At 43.7% G+C, this 17,604-nt stretch overlaps 1 protein-coding gene across 4 annotated transcripts in view; it reads right to left on the bottom strand.

The window, feature by feature from the left end:
• Nucleotides 1–11,008: 11,008 nt before the first annotated feature.
• Nucleotides 11,009–17,604, bottom strand: part of CHCHD6 (coiled-coil-helix-coiled-coil-helix domain containing 6) — a 200,780-nt gene continuing 194,184 nt past the window's right edge. For 3 of the 4 annotated variants that reach the window (XM_033141059.1, XM_033141060.1, XM_033141062.1), the window contains one exon: nucleotides 11,009–11,592. In XM_033141059.1, coding sequence (XP_032996950.1) covers nucleotides 11,406–11,592 — 187 coding nt within the window. In that variant the 3' untranslated portion in view covers nucleotides 11,009–11,405. The remainder of the gene's footprint in view (nucleotides 11,593–17,604) is intronic. The other variant, XM_033141061.1, reaches the window with a different exon arrangement.

The raw sequence follows: 17,604 nt of genomic DNA, 5'->3' as shown, positions 1-17,604 counted from the left end.
GAGATTCTTCTAGTTGGCTGGTCTCCCACTCCACTGGGCCCTGCATGTTGTTGCTCATCAACAAGACTATGACACTGTCCAAAGAAATTTAAATTTGTTTGAGTCCAGTTGCATTACTGTAGTTAATATATCAGAGGGAGGCCCAGGTTCAAATCTATCCACATGAAATCCTCGGCTATGAAACTCAATGGGTGAGCAGTAGGAGTAACACTTAGAATTGTAGAGATGGAAGGGACTGTGGTGGTAATCTAGTCCAGTCGCCTGCAATGCAAGAATCTTTTGACCAATGTAGGAGCTGAACTCACATCCCTTTCTGGACTGTTACTACAACGGCACAGTAGCATAGATTTTTGGTGGAGGGGAGTTGGATAAAATGTTCTTCTCTTGCACATCTCAAGCTGCACATGTGCCTATGTGAAACTTCATTGATCTCCACCAGTTTAGCAGCTTGAGCTCTGCTATTAGCTCTGCAATATTATATTGGTTTCTACCACCTCTTCCACACATGCACCTCTGATAATGTCTTCCACACAAAGGGTGGTTTTATATTAAAATATGGAACCAGGAACAGAAGTTCCTGCATAGGCACCCTAAAGGGCCTCTTCGCACATAATATATCTTACATGTACACTTAAAACTGTGAAGTGTGAATGTGACAAAATCATGTTTGCAAACAGGTTATATCATAAAGGCATACTCAGCAGGGAGTTGTGATTGGTTGCAGTTCCCTGTTGAGTGTACATTCATTTGGCAAATCTGGATTTGCCTCTGTGTAATGTGAATATTCACCAAGATGCCACAAAAGAAGCATGTAAGAAGCAGTCATCGTCATCCCAGTTCTTAACTACGTTGTTTTTCAATCAACTTTAATTACTGGTCAATTCTTTTTGACAGCTTCTGTATTCATGCTGTCCTCTCCTTGGCCACTCTCTCCGCATCCCTTGCATGCATCACCATTAATCCTGTTGACCAAGCAGGGGGCCTTCACTTTATCTTTGATTCCTCCCTCTACTATTTTGCCAATGTTCAATCTATGGCTCTTTTGCCTACTCTATAACGATTACACTACACTAGCTCCATGCAGTCTTCTTTTCATACCTTCCCATCTTTAGTGCAAAGGTCTGCATAGGGTTTCTAAGTGGTTAGGAGCTCTCTGCAAACCTTCGCGCTAACCACATGAAGCCAGTGTGGTGTAATGGTTATAGAGTTGGCCTAGGACCTGGGAGAGCAGGGTTTGAATCTCCACTCAGCCATGAAGCTCACTAGGTGAGCTTGGGCAGTCACCATCTCTTAGCCCAGGCTTCCTCAATCTTGGCCCTCCAGATGTTTTGTGACTACAATTCCCATCATCCCTGACCACTGGTCCTGCTAGCTAGGGATCATGGGAGTTGTAGGCCAAAAAACATCTGGAGGGCCAAGGTTGATGAAGCCTGTATTAGCCTAACCTACCTCACTGGGTTGTTGTGAAGATGAAATGGGGAGGAGAAACATGTAGACCACCTTGAGATCCTTGGAAGATAAAGATGGTATGTAAATGTAATAAATACAAATGCAAATAAAAGATAAAATACTGTACAAATACATTTTTAAAAAATAATTTTAAAAAAAGTGTCTGCATGCCCTTGGGGTTGGGTTTGTGTGCAGACCCCTGTCTCCATCACTAGTTTTAACCCCACTCATGTTCAAGTAAACACCGGAATGGGGCTATAAAAGCTTCCAGGTAGCATCCAACTAAATTATATTCAGTGGACCCATTGAAATTAATGAACACAACTAATTTAGCACTGTTGCTCTCAATATATCTACTCAGAATAGTACTTAGTGATAATCCTTGGTAAGTGAATACGAATGTCTCCCTAGTATGTTGAGCAAGGACAAATATTTTAAGCTAGAAATAAGATTGCAGTAGAAAAAGCAAAATGTTAAGCTCTTGTGGTCCCTCTGATTGTGAATTGCTTGTGTGTGTGTGTGTGTGTTGGTGGTGGTTGATGGTGGCAGAAATACTGACTGGAACTGCAATGGAGAAGGAAGGGTTAAATCCCCAGCCCATGGTCCTAATCTGGTTACTCCCACCTCAAAAAGCCCTATTTGTAAAGGAAAAATCAGCTACCCTGCACCAACCCATATTATGAAAATATCTTGTCCAATTTGGGAACAGGCTTTGCAACCTATGGAATAGAATACGAGCCTAGTCGCATTCTTTCAAAGGTCTCAAAATTCATCTCCATCAGCAGCTTCATGGCGGCCAACCTGAGCCCTAGGCCCACATTGCACGACAGCTCTTACACAAATCGTGATTGCAATTTTCTCCTCCTCTTCAGCAAATGGAGCTTTCGCTGCCAGTGTGAATTGTTTAGTACTGTATTTTGGAACATTGGGGCATGGGGGGAAATGGGAAGAGCAGGAGCAATTGCCTGGCCGTGTGGAGCTTTGGGAAGCCTACTCCATGTGCAAGGCTTGGTTTTTTGTTTTTTAAAAAGATACAGGCATTGATCTGCTTTAATCCAATAAATGTAGTCCAAAGGAGCTAGTGTGGGTAGCCAGCAGCAGTGGCAACCAGAAACTAAGGGAAAAGCAGGAGGAACAGCTAAATCCGAGACAAAAATAGGCTTGAAGGAGAAAACAAAATTAATAAAGATTAAAGGCTATATCACACATTTCTCATTCCAGCATTCTGCAAAGAGCAATTGCTCTGCATTTTGTGAGTCTATTTCAGTTTATATGTTTTCTGCTAAAGCCTCAGCTGGCATTTGCAATTTGCACCCTGTTTCTATAGAAGCTCTGTGTTTGGCTATAGTGTTAAGAAGTCAGCCAAATTTCTTCATTGGCTAACAAAATGTTGAAGAAAATCTAAAATAATTAACTCCCTCCCTCCCCCCTCCTCCCCCCCCCCCTCGCACAAGGTCAAGCCCCATCATCGCATTATCAAGTGACTAAATATCTCTCTCTTCAGTGGAAGAATATGTGACAGAACTGGCAGGATTCCCTGTTTACTCACTTTATAGTGGTCATAACAAGGAACCCATTAAAATTAATAGCTGTGCTTATTTTTAATGCTGTTTTGCTAATTCTGCCTTACTGCGGCACTCCCCTTTTGTCTAAGATAAAAACCAACTTCAGCTTTATGATGCCCATGCAGCAAATAAGAGGAATGGCTCGGTTGTGCTCCCTTAAAATAAATGGGAAGGGTAGAAGTCTCTGGGAATCTTGCAATGAGCATACAATTCTAGCATTGCAGGGGTTATGCTCACAACCCATATCAAGTGAATTGAACAGTGTATTCCCCCCCCCCCCTTCTAAGCCTTGCCCATTCATGGATTTTTGTGTGTGCCTTTTGTTTTCAGGTCAACTGGAGCCACCTTACACACCAGATCAGCAAAGGAGGTCCTAGGCCAAATCTCCCTCCTCTGATGCCCTCTCATGCCTCTGCCTCCCAAAGGCTTACACAGCTGTTTATTGCAGCAGCCCTGGCTACAAGCTCTGCAGGCGAATGGTGCCTCTGGGAGCAGGGGAGTTCTGAGGTGGGGATGGGAGGGCAGTCGGACCCGGGTGCCATTCCAAAGGGGTGTGTGACAAAATGCTGACCCCCCCAATCGGCGCCCCCCCCCGGAAGCATGCCACACCCCCATGGGCGGCGTGCCTCTGTCTGGGAGGCATCTCTCTTTGGAGCGGGCGGGGAGGGGCAGCTTAGAGACCAGGGACGGCAGCAGCAGCTGCCTGGGGCTCCCAAGGAAAGGGAAGAGGATGCTGAGGGAAGGGAGGGTGTTTGAAAAAGGGTGATAGGCTGCCAGCTCTGCAGGCAAGGGGTGACATATTCAGAGTCTCTGATCTTGGAGACAGTAAAGAGCCAGCATGACTAGTAGCCATTGGTAACCTTATCCTCTATGAATTCATCCAATCTCCCTTTAAAGCCAACCAAGTTGAAATCTTGCGGTAGCAAATTCTACTATGTACTGTGTGAAAAAGTATTTTATTTCCCTCCTCCAGGTTACTTAGTGCTCTCTCTCTCTCTCTGTCTGTCTGTCTGTCTGTCTGTGTGTTTGTGTTTGCCAGTAGATGCCAATATGGAGCAAAGAAACAGATAATGTGATCACATGGAACAAGAGTAGACATTAAAGCATACATGGGAGCATTCACCATGTGGAAGTGGCTGGGGTGCAGGTAAACTAATGCTTGGCTCAACTCTCAGAGTTACTTATAAACACATCAGCAATCAGTTGTCCTGAGGTGCAACGCTTCAGAGGATATTGTACATCCTATTCCTATGCAAGCAACTGCAAATAGTTTAGAGATAAGATTGCAATGTTGTAATTACTGAGAGTGTGTGTGTGTGGGGTGCGCGCACGCTGTGAGAGAAGGGCATAAATAACCTTAATTGATCCTCTTTTACAAAGGACTTGTTTAGGTGTTATAGCATTCAGTCTGGTACTTTGTCATTCTAGCATGACAGAAAAATCATGAGAAATCCGACCAAGCAGTGTAACTTGTGAACAAGCCCATTGCGGGTTTCATTTATTTTCCTCTGCAGAATTTAATTGCTTTGTAAACAAATGTTTCATTGTTATGGTGTTTCAAAGGCGATAATTTAGCAAAGGAAGGTTTGTGCAGACATTAGAGGGAGTCAATTGCTATGCTAATAAGGAACTCTACCCACAGGAGTGGTGAGAGTTGCCTGCAATTAAGTGAATTAGAGCACTGAAATTCCATTCAATCTGCTGGCTTCTTAAACTGCACTAAGCAGGGGCAATGTAATTGAATGAAAATTACTACAGAAAACTTTTTTATATTTTGGGGGTATGTGGTTAGACTGGGAGCATCATAGGCTGCACTGGAACTAGCTCAGTTTCATATGCCAATTTAGAGTGCTGCTGAAATCTGAGAGCCCAAAGGCCACCACTGGCTATTGCCAGGCTGCTGTCTAGAGCAAAACAACTTGGGCCTATCCCCCCCCCCTCATATTGCTGTTCAATATGCCTATTTCTAGTCCAGGTTAAAGTGTTGGTGCTTCCTCCCTTTAAAAACCCCAAATGGCTTCCCTCCCAAGTAGTTTGACACCTGAGGCTCTGCTCCAAATTTGCTTGCAAACAGGTAGTTAGGTTATCAGGAGCAGATGTTTTCCCCGATGCAGTGCAAATTTTGTTGGGTGCCCTCCCAAAGAAGGCCCACATGTGCTATGTTAGACCCCATTTTCTCCATTTTATCTATTTATACTATATTTATATAATTTATACCCAACCTTTCTTCCCAAAGGAGCCCAGTGCAGCACTTCCAGATGGTAGTTTTTTTGCAGGTGGTGTTCAGTTGCATGCCAACAAATTCACGTTGTGTAAATACAGTGGATTTCTTGATGTTGCACAGTAAACACACCCACACCCACACCCACACAGCTGTGAATTGGATATTTGATTATTACAAAAGTGACAGGAAAATGCATTAAAAAGGGTGAAATAATAACGAATTGACCTGATGTCACATAACATTATGACAAACCAATCAAAAGGAAAGCTCAATAAACAGCTGAGGTTGTACAACCTCCCTGCAAATTTTGTGCAAGCAAATCAGGATGAATGCCCAATAAACTGGTTGCCTGGAAGGGACAGAGAAGCCATTAGCACTGGCCGAAGGGTGGTTTGAATTGTTTTATTTCTTCTGCTTTTTGTGTTGGACTCCCCCCCCCCCTTGAACTGCTGTTGCTTTAGTCATTTCTTTTCTTTATATGATTTCTTTCCACCACCGCCCCTTCCATATTATGCTGCTGCTTTCTTTACTGTTCTTTATTATTTGTAATTACACTTTTATTGTTGTGATTTTTCTTTTGGTGGTACGTCACTTCGGTTTCATTTGAAGAGGAGAGGAGCAGGTTTTCTTTTTAAAATGCCAAACAACAGTGCAGATGTGCTTTGCAGTACTTGAGACACATAAGGGCATGCAAGCACAGAGAGGAAGAAGTGGGGGTCAAATAATTGTTTATTTATTCTTTTTAAAGAAAAAGTTATGCCTCCCCTAATCCCACCAACTGACTTCTGCCTTTCCGTTTGTTTAAGAGTTAGTTTGTTTTTCAATCCAGCAAGTTCCAGATTACTGCTGTACTGGCTAATAATGAAGAAGATGCTTCTGCCACAGGGCAATGGTCCTAAGAACATGGAAGGCAAGTTGGAAGCTCATTCCTTTTGTTATCAGTTTAGAGCGAGGGTGTAAGTCTAGGGTGCAAGACAGCAATAGGTTGGCTGACATTCTTCCCTTACATATTAAAAGCGGTAGCTTTTATAGACGGATGTGTGTTGTTTAACAGGTACATTTCTGCTAGTGTGGGGGGTAGAGAGAATGAATGGGAATGCGTGGAGACTGTACTTTGTGTCAGTCATTGTGACAAGTCATCACACCAGCCTATGAATCTGCTCATGAGAGGGGGCCGAGCTCCTGCTGCTACCGCTACTTGGCTGAAGCTCAGCCCATTTTAAACACTTATTGTGTTGCAGGCAAGTACTTTTTAACTACTTCAGATAAAAAAACAACACCATGGATACCTCAAAAACACAAAGCGGGGAGAAAAAAGAACTCTGGCTAGGAAAAGAGAGCACAGCATGAGACTAGGGGATCCAGCCAACTGTAAAATGGGAAATGTCTCTTCTTTCCACCCTCCAACTCCAGCTACACAAACGCACACACATACACACACAAAAACCACCTCTGAAAATTACAGACACACTCAAAAATTGCTGCCTTCTTCCCCAAAACAGCAGAGCTGCTAAACAGCCTGAATGCAAAGTTGTTGTTTTTTAAAAAAAGCATCTTACACAATTGCACATGAAATATTAACAAGAGGCAATTAGTTATCTATGATTGCATAAGATCTGGTTATGATTCCTGCATTGCAGGGGGTTGGACTGGATGACCCTTGGGGATCCCTCCCAACTCTACAATTACAGTACGATTCTTTAGGTCATAGCTTAGTGGCTGAGCACATGTTTTATGTGCAAAAGGTTCCCAGTTCAACCCTCACATCTCTAGGTAGGGATGGGACAGACTCCTGCCTAAAATCCTGAAAACAAAATTAAAAAAATCCTTCCAGTAGCACCTTAGAGATCAACTAAGTTTGTTCTTGGTATAAAATCCTGAAGAGCCTCTGCCAGCCAGGGCAGATGACACAGGGCTACATGGACCAATGATCTGATAAGGCAGCTTCAGGCATTCCTGCGCTTACAGTGCTATGTGCTTCCCGCTTCGTCCTTGGTGGTCTTTAATACTGTGCTGTTCACGTGTGCCTTTGGGTTGGCATGACGTCTGGCACGGACTTGCAATATTAATTGCTGCTCTTAAATGGTTTGCTGCTATTTTGGGTGAATAGCTGCTGCTTTAGGCTGTGGGTTTTAAAATTTTGTATTTGCATTAAGTGTTGGCTGCATTGCGGATTTTTAAAATGAAAAGCTGGGATTAACATGTGTTAAATAAGTTTTTTAAAAGAAAATTGAAAGAAAAGAACAGATAATTTACTAGGGTGTGCACTCAACAACTCTGATCAGGGGCAGATGTGTGGTAAAAATAATAATTCCACAGTACTTGACAGGACAATATAAATTAACAGCTTACCAAGTGGATAGACACACACTATGAGTGGTTACTGCCTGGTGTATTGTCATCCATATGGATACAGTTTCTGCATCTTACTCAAACTATTTTTTAAAATTTCAATCAATTGTTTATCACGCTGGGGAACTTCTAAACTGCTGTGTTTAAATTAAATTCTGTGGGGCATTGTTTTTGATGAACTAAACCAGGCTTTGCCAACCTGATGCCCTCCAGATGTTTTGGACTGCAGTTCCCAGCATGCACTAGTCGGCGCTGCTGGGAGTTGTAGTCCAAAACATATGAAGGCATCAGGTTGGCAAAGGCTGAACTAAACTGCTTGCTTTATGTGATCTGGCCAGAGGCACATGACGAGCTCACATGTCTGCACCACTTCGGACTACAGTGAGTAGAATAATGCAGTGGTTCATTCTTCCTTGCATGTAAACAAAAGCCTCCCCAACCTATAGGAAGCTAGTATGTCAGGAACTGGCAGTTTGCTGACAGGCTGGACTCACCACCCACTCCTGAAAGCACCAGCAGAACAATTTGCCAACCAGGATTGTGCAGTTATAGAAGGCAACTTCCTATGTTCCTAGCAAAAAAAATTAAAATAAATGGAGATGACGGGATTGAACATGGGGTCTTTCTTCTGCTCAGCAAACCGTTCTGCTACTGACCTATAGCCCCTTTTCCTGCAGATGAAAGTAAAGTAAAGTGGGGTGGGGTGGGGTGGGGTGGGGGGAGCGTGAGAGTTGCTGCAAGAGGAAGCATCCAACAGCAGAGGAGCCAGCTGCGTGCAAACACTGGCCTTGGGAAAATGCAGCTAATCAGTTCTGATTAATCAGATTATCAGTTTTTAATTTGCAACAAGATCCCTGATCAGTTAATCACGCGGATTAATCTATCCATGGTTTGAGACCCACTTGAACGTATAGATAAAATGCCCTCGCACATATATGGGTGTGCAATACATATAAGTTAGTTATTCAAGCATACATACTATTCTGCTGCAGTTGAGCATCTCCGTGGAAATTGAACAAGCCATCTCAAGAGAGATAGCCAAAATGTTGGCTGTTAGATGAAACTGAGGAGAGGAAGCCACAGCTGGATTTACAGTCCTGCAGTGTGCCATTGTGTGCAGATGGAAGCCAAACCAACCGCCACCCCTTTGGTTCCAGTGTGAAAGAAGGTCTCTCACTTCTCACTCTGTATTTCTTCAGGCTGACATGCAGGTCTGTCCTTAAGGTTATTTTCATATGTGCTTCAATCAATTAGTACCAGTTGTAGCTGCAATTGCACACTGGGGGCATCTACCCATCACTGCATTGTGGTCCGAATGATCTGAGGTGCTCAAGAGTTGAAATTGCAATTTATTGTTAGAACCAAGTTTGGACTCCACCCTCAAGACTGGAGCAGCCTGGAGACGAGACAAGGAGCTGGAGTCCAGGCATTCACCAAAGACTAAATGCCAAGGAGGAAAATTAAATGGTGCCCTCCAATTGTTGTTGTTGTTGTCGTTCAGTCGTGTCCGACTCTTCGTGACGCCATGGACCAGAGCACACCAGGCACCCCTATCCTCCATTGCCTCCTGCAGTTTAGCCAAACTCATGCCATTCGCGTTGAGAACACTGTCCAACCATCTCATCCTCTGTTGTCCCCTTCTCCTTGTGCCCCCCATCTTTCCCAACATCAGGGTCTTTTCCAGGGAGTCTTCTCTTCTCCTGAGGTGGCCAAAGTATTGGAGCCTCAACTTCAGGATCTGCACTTCCAGTGAGCACTCAGGGCTGATTTCTTTAAGGATGGATAAATTTAATATCCCATTAATCTGTGTCAATTCAACTATCTGGGTGCTAAAGGCTTTGTCCTCGGTATCCACCAACATAGCCTGACTGTAGGCTGACTGTATTTTGATTATACTCCCCTTCCAAGATTTTCAGTTAGCCAGGCACTTGGTGACAGAGAGCATGTGCAACTCTTTAGTGAAGGGGACTGTCTCACTGAGTTCCTTGGAGGCTGATGCTCTGATCATGACTGGGGCAGTGGAGTGCTTTGGGCACACCTTGCCCTTTTTTAGTCTGAACCAGGCTACATTTGAGGTTTTTATGCCTAGATTAGACTCCTCTCCTGTGCTCCCTCCTCCCCACTCTATTGAATTGGGTTCATTTTCTGAACGATCACATCTGTTTATGTTCCACAGACACCTGCATATCTTGAGATGACAGCAGCTCCTTGAATGCTGTAATCAGTTATTTCTCAACAGAGGAATTGCCAATTTGGTAAATAAAGCTCATTATATAAAGAACATGGAAAATGTATTACACTTGCCTGAGGGGGAAATTGTCAAAGGCAGCCAGATAAAGCAGCCCTGGCATCCTAATCCTCACAATTTACAGCTGCTAAACTGTAGGTCAAAGCCGGCTTGGGCAGGGAGGGACAAAGGTAGGGGATGCAACTCCTTTTTAAGGGATGTTGCTAAGGGACATTGCCTCCCAACAGTGTTGTTGGAAAAGCGGAATATTAAATCAAGCATTCCTCTATGCCACAGGTGGGTAACCTGCAGACCTTGACCCAGTTTCATGATGCACTCGGCTTAATTGAATGTGGGCCACAAGGAGGGCTAAACGAGGGGAAAGGAAGTACCAGAGAGAGAGATATATATAAAGGGGATTGCTTCACCCACCTTTGTCTCTGCCCCAATCTTCTTTGGGCTCACTGTAGGGCAGCTGAGTGGGAGGAGGCAGGCGCCCAAGTGGCTTCCTCTGCTGCTGCCCAGGACCTCCATACACACTGCCCAAGCTTGTGCCCCAGTAAGGTCACTTTGGTTTGACGTCTCCCCTGGAGGTACACTCCATTGTTTCTTGAGACAGGCAAAATGCCAACCGCCACCACCACCAATGTATTAGCTAGCTTAAAGCCACCAGAAACAGGTACTATAGGCTAGAAAAGGGGGTTGCAAAGAGAACGCAGTGGCATTAGTAAGAGCTGCCTAGCTCTGTCTGGTTGGATTAAAGACACTCACTGCCAAATTGTTGGGAATGTCTTGGTTCCTGCGAAGGAAAGCTGCTTTACTCCAGCGATTTCTGAACTTCTTACAGGCAGCATGGAAGGGAAAGGAAGCAGCACAGAGAAAGTTGCTGCAAGGGGTACAAAGTTCTGCTGCATGAAACAGGGTCGAGCCTTTCTGCTGTTTTACCTGCCACACCTAGCTCTCTCTTCCAGCCAGGACGTCTGCACTTCTCCAACTAAGCCAGAGCTATCCATCCAGCTCCTGGTATGAAACAAATGAGATTTTTAATTTACCAACAGTGTCTGGAAGAGTTTCAGTTCTCGACAATGACTGGAAGGCGGTCAAGTCTGACAGTCGGGGCAGCAGAAAGGAGGGAAGAGAAGGGGGTTAATCTCAAACTTTTGGATCAGAAAACAACTGACAGCACACAGCGGCCATTAAACACATTTTTATTGTTCTTAGGAGGAAGCTTGAGAGGGGAAGGCAGGAATGTCTCTGTTAGTGTCAAACACACAATCACACCTGCTTGAGTCAGTATTAACTCAATATAAGCAGGCTCTGGCATTTCCTTAGATTCCTTGCTCTGAAGGACAAAGGCAACATCTTATGAAATACAGAGTAACAGTGAAACAAAAAACTTAACAGGATTATTAAAAAAAAATTAAAAAATGGAGACTTATCACTCATGTCCCCCATCGGAAACAAGATCTATTCATGGGAATTATTCTCTCGATGGAAGAGAGATAATGATGGTGGCGACATACATTATGCAGAGCATAGCTTTTCCTCCAAACACAGGGTCCTTCCCCCTCAAGTCCAAATCCATCAATTAAGACTGATACATGCAGGCATCTGGATATGGATTCATGGTGATTTTGTGGACCACCATGGACAGAAGGCACTCATTTGCATCAGCATGAATCCAAAAGAATGCTGGGCTTCTAAGAGCTTCTGTGGTCCCCTGCTTTCTGCACTTTGCCAGCAGCTGGGCTTTAATCGAAGTGGACCAACAGTTCCTGAAAAAAGAGAAATGAAGAAGAAGAAGAAGAGGTGCATCATTACTTATTCAGCTGCTGAGTGAACCATGTAGCAAGAAATGACTTGCAAAAAGATTATGGAAGAGCAATCTCAAAATCTGTTGGTTTTCCTTTTAAGAAAATATGTTGTTCTGTAAATATGTGACAACAATTGGGATTTTTGTATATTTAGATATGTCGGGCAAAAAGAATATCAACTGGCACATCTCAACAAATAATTTTTTTCTGACTTAAAAAACTGCCTGCATGGATCTAGTGATGAGATATGTTGAAGTTTACATGTAATTCAGTGAAAAACAAACAAACCACAACTCCATCACAGAATTATCAGACAACAAGTACCAGTCCCTAAAGATGAATGAAAACAAGGTCAGCCCCTGGCTTCCTAATCTGTAGCTCATATCCCAAAAGGTTTCCATGTACAAAAGCTTCAGTTCATGGCCCTATCAATCAGTAGAAGCTGCTCCTGATGGAAGCGTGATAAAATTACTTCTAAGCACAACATGTTGTGGATGGAAGGAATAATTGCTACTTTCCCTCCCCCTAAAAATACATGTTGAGCTCCTGAAGGTTATGAGACCGGCACTGCTTGGAAGCTGAAATGCTTTCATTTCAAGGCTTGCTACAAACTACAAAGTCTACTGAAGTGAGGTTGACTGCAGCTGCATGGCATGAAGACTTTGTCCAAACTTTTTGCTTTGATTTCACCAATCCTGAGAAGATGGGATCAAGAATCCACCCCACAAACAACTTATTTCCTTGATTTCAACAGCAATGAAGACCTCTTTCTTCAATAGTATAACAAAACCTACCAGGATTCCAAAGAACTATGTTACACAATATTCCCAACCTGCTTTGCCCTGAAAGAGGCAACAATTCAGACATAATGTTAAACCCCAGATTAGCATTACATGTGCAAGCATGTCCCCTTCCCCTTTTGTGGCACTTACTTTATCGTCCTTCCATGCCAGTCAAAAACCATTTTAAAAAATTCCAAGCTTTTTAGAAGCAAATTTAATTCTGCTGTTTTATGCTCTTTTATGATTTTGTGGCTTTTAGCTTATATTATTTTTGTTTCTGTATTTTAATTTATATTCATTTTGTAAACTGCCTTGGGAATGTAATATAATAATAATAAAAACCAATCAAGAAAAATGTAGGCCATTTCTCCAGCAGCTTTATTGGGGAAGGTGTAATTTGCTTTTTTGCTATTTCTCCTGTGCAGAACAGATGCAAATGGACACCTTGTCAAGCTGGCCATTGTGACAATTTCAACTGTTGTCCCTTGCTTGCTACTAAAATGCGTTAAGCAGCAGAGCCTCCACACAAATCCTTCAACTCAATGCTGTTCTGAAAGCAGCAGTACTCAATTATGTAAAATCGTCCCAGGGTTAGGCACATTATACATGTAGAAGGGTATAATAAGACTACATGCCACTTGTCACAACACTGCCAAATCCTCTGCTATTTCTCCAGCATTTGTGGACTGTGTGATACCCACCTTCAACCCCCCCCCCCACACTGTTCAGATGAGCAGTAGTGATGCTGCTGTCAGGAGGGTAGCCTCATGGCACCATGGCCAAACATGCTAGTGGTTAAGGATTGCTCTTGGCACAAGACTATTTCATGGCACAGCAGCGTGAACTAGAGATGCTTGCCTACATTTTGATGAAAAACAGTAGCCACAAAATCCATGATTAAGACTGGCGAACAGCTACCTTAACAGTCAAGGGCTTAAGAGGCTCTGGCCATGGAGCCAACTTGCCTCTTAAGTGGGCAGGATTGATGCTACTTTTTAAAGAAGAATTTCCCTAGGCTATACTTGATCTGTAGAACAATTACTTTTCCTTCTCCAGTGCTGCTAACCTTTCTTCTCCTAGCCAACAGACACACTCACAAGCAATTAGAAAATCCGTACCCCTTGATAGCTGCTAATCGTAAGCTGAATAACCCCTGTTTTCTTGGGAGGGTATGTCCCCCGCAAAAAAGGGAATGCTATTTAATGAATTAATATATAAGCTTATATTTGAATAGGAGGCAAGGAAGGGTTTTCTTATTCTTCTCAAGGAGGGAAGCTAGTTGGGGTTGGCACAACCTACTCTGCAGCATCCCCTGGAGAGTAGGCAGAGATTGGAGTATGGGGCTTTGGGGGACAAGAAAGTCAAGACTCTGGCTTCCTGCGAGGAGGGATTAAAGGAGACAAAGCAGGAATAAGGGAGGGGGGGCTACGGGACAGGAGGGGATACTAAAACAGGAGACTGGTATGCTAAACAACCAGAGGCATGATGACACAGAATTCCTGCCACAGGATTGATAGGGCAGTCATAGGGAGTAAAAGTGAGCACTGCGAGCCAATTCACACAGCCACCCTAAGTCCAGACTGCAAGGTGCCAGTGGGGATTTCGTAAGAGCTATCCTCAAGAGCTGAAACAACTGTTGGAAGGGGCACCTTTGTTCTTGCCAGAGCAAAATTAATGGCCAAAGAGAAGTGCATGTTTGCACTGGTAATTGCCAAATAGATCTGGGGCGTAGCCAGGCATTAGCGTGCACACACCCACCCCGATCTCCTGCTCCTCCTAAACTACAAGGGTAAGTTTGTCTATTGAAGAGGACAACTGAGGTATGCCAAGGTGTGTGTCTCCCCTGTCTTGCTTTCTACAGTCACCTGCAGAGCAAAGCCAGGGGGCCCGCCAGAGCAGACTCCTGATAACCCACTTCTATTCAAAGATACCAGTGACATGAGACACCAGAGCAACACTGTACAGCGGTAGCTTGGCCCAACTCTGATGGACTGTGGGCACCATGGTAGGTGTGGAGGTAGAAAGTGGAGCCAGCAGGAAAGTATTCCACCACTGCACCAAGTATCTCCTGATGACCTCTGATTAACGGTATGGCTGTGGCCTTCTCTCTAGTATCAAGTTTCATATGTGCTGTGAGAGGTTTTCTATGAAGGAGTCCTCCATAGTCTAAATCTCTGGCTCCAATTTGAAGTGATATGTAGTCTGGCTACATGTTTAATACCTCAAGTGAGGGCTAAACTATCCATAATGTGCAGTTCTGTGCAAAATTCCACTCACACTAAGGTTACCAGATTCTTTTCAATGAATCCGGGGACACTTTTCAACTTCAATGGATTTTGTATGGGGACTGTTTTGTAAATCCGGGGACTGTCCCTGGGAAATGGGGACATCTGGTAACCTTAACTCACACATTAAAAAAATTAAATTAAATTAAAGCAGCCACAGGAACTAGAATCTTGAACACTCTGTCTGTGGTGAAACAGAGAGGGATCCTGATTATTTTCCTTCAGGCCTTTTTTTCTGCCCACTATTGCCCCTCAGCTGCTTTTCCCCTCTACAAGTGAAAAAGATACAGCTCTTCAAATCATTTTACCCCCAAAGGAAAAGCAGTTCTGGGGTGATTTTTAGCTAGAAAACACCCTTCCTCACCACACTGGTCCTCTACTTAAGATTACAGGCTCCCTCAGCCAATTTTTACTTTTAAAAAAGTACGCAAGGCAGTTTGGGACCAAGAACCAGCCCAGAGAGTTTTTTTTTTAAAAAAAAATATCACTTGGATCACAGAACTGAATCCAAGCAGACATGCAATATGCAAAAGGTCTTGGCTTTGTCTTGTCAAGCATGGATTGCCCTAAATGCACAAATGCTGTTTTGCCTGAGGTCGTGGTGATTTGGACGCCCGGAGGCATTCTTAAGTGAAAGAATCAACATACCTTATAGCTGTTATTTCAGCACATGGCGTGCGTGTTCACCACAGAATGATTTCCACCTCCCTCTCATCCCAACGCAAAGATGCAATTCTATTGCTCTGAAGTCTGGGAGCTGACTTTCACTCTTACTGTAACTTTTCAGCACAAGGCAACCTCTAGCTAGTACACCCAGCCACAAATGGGAGCTCAAGCAAATTAGATGGAGAACGCCAGCCGGACCTGGTGCTGGTTCTATTGGTTCTTTGTGTTCCAAATGGCATAGAGGCCACCAGTTATAAGAGATGAGTCGGGATGCACTTTGACTTAACAAAGGGGAGTCTCTCCACCCAACTGCTTTCACTTGCTCTGGGGCATAAAAACACTAGAGCAATACCGCTTCCTTGTCACCTGTACTTTACAGAATTCACATCATCTGCTAATCTTTAGCTATTCTGAGCCTCACCTGTTTGTTCATGCATTATAACATATTGATTTACCTGGGACAATTGCTCTGATCACCGTTATCACCCAGAGAGAGCCTAAATCATTAGCCCATTCATAGGAAGTGTTTTTCACCAATTGCGAGCCTCCGCAATTCTGGAAAACTGTTAAAGAAAGACACCCAAGCCTGGACCCCAGTTCTCTCCCAAAGTGGCCTCTTCCAATGACTCATTGTAAGGAACAAAACCTCTATTATGGACGCAAGCTGGAAAGCACTGGGGAAGAAAAGAATGAACATAATTCTGCAAAGGGTCACCACTGAGAAGATGACTGCTAATTAACATTGGCATCAATACTAAGGCTGTTTTTTGCTAAATTAATGTTAATTGCATTTAATCTTGCTTTCACCATTAAATGAAAGCCCCCCCACCCCCACCCCCAGCTACAATAGCGTGAAGATCTCACCTATGTTGAGCAGTGCATTTTATTTTTATTTTTTACAAAAAATAAAACAGCGGAACTGTTTCTCTGACAAATCCATGTTCCATTTGTTCCCACTTTTAAAGAGCAGCAAGGGATACTTTAGCATTTTCAATGTACAAACTACTTACACAACCCTGTGTGGTAGGACATCAATGTTTTTATTTTACAATTGTAATGAAAGCCCAAGGTCAACTCATGAGCCCAGAGCCAAACAAGAATAGGCACTGAAATCTCTTGTCCACACCAGTTGCAAACAACTTTAGTGGAAGAATTCAAGGGCATACTTTTCCCACCGATCTGTCAGCACAAGCATTTCTGCTTGCCACACAGAATTATCTTCTCCTCTCCTCCTCCTGTTCACTGTTCTGGGACTTATCTTGACCCTCCAGAGTGGATTTGGGGGAGGTATGGGGGTCCGTGGGAGGAGGGGCAAAAAGCCCCATTGCGTTAGTGGGAGCCCTTGCACTGATTTCTGCTGGCATGGCAGGTTAGTTGAATCCAGCTCTTGGGTTGTGCAATTAAAGTGGTTTAAAGGGCTCAGCCTCGCTAGTATAACAAATAATGTATTATTATGGTTAGATTTCAGTCGATCTGCAATTCCTCTCCAACAGCACAGGACTCCGGGGTCGGTGGAATCATCCTGTGCTCCCCCTCTGCAAAGCGACGACTCGTCCAGCACTCTCCCTGTTTTAGGATTGCAGTTGGTAAGGTGTTATCGTTAGTAGCAGGCAAGCACACAACAACCAGGCAATAAAACAATAAAGTGGGCCGATAATGTAAACAACACGGTGGAGACTACAATTAAAACTAAAAAGGCTGCAATGAAAACGTTTAAAACAGTTAAAACTGGGCTAAAAAATCAGAGGTCTGCTTGAAGCTGCTGCCTCAGGCACTATCTTAACTCCGCCTCTACTACCCATCGAAGCTGTCTCCTCCTCCTCCTCCTTCTATTTCAATTTATATACTACCTTTTATCAAAAGATCTCAGGGCGGTGTACAACATTAGAATCACATTACAAAGCATTAATGATAAAAACATAGTAAAAAGCATACTTACAGACATACCTACAAAATAATCTTAATAATAACAACAGTCTTCTCCCCCACACTTTACTCCTCTTTACCCGTGCCTATGGCTTTTGCCTGGTGTCTAAAGACATGTAATGATGGTGCCAGGTGAGCCTATCCGGGGAAAGCATTCCACAAGCATGGAGCCACCACTGAAAAGGCCCATTCACTTGTTGCCACCCTCTGAATCTCTCTGAGAGGAGAGACATAGAGAAGGGTCTCAGATGACAAACACAGGGTCTAGGTCAGTTTTTATGAGGAGAGGAGGTCCTTAAGGTATTGAGGTCCTG

Source organism: Lacerta agilis, chromosome 2 (genome assembly GCF_009819535.1).
Source record: "Lacerta agilis isolate rLacAgi1 chromosome 2, rLacAgi1.pri, whole genome shotgun sequence".
Lineage (NCBI taxonomy): Eukaryota > Metazoa > Chordata > Lepidosauria > Squamata > Lacertidae > Lacerta > Lacerta agilis.
Note: the sequence above shows the minus strand (reverse complement) of the source record. Positions and strands in the feature narration are given on the sequence as shown.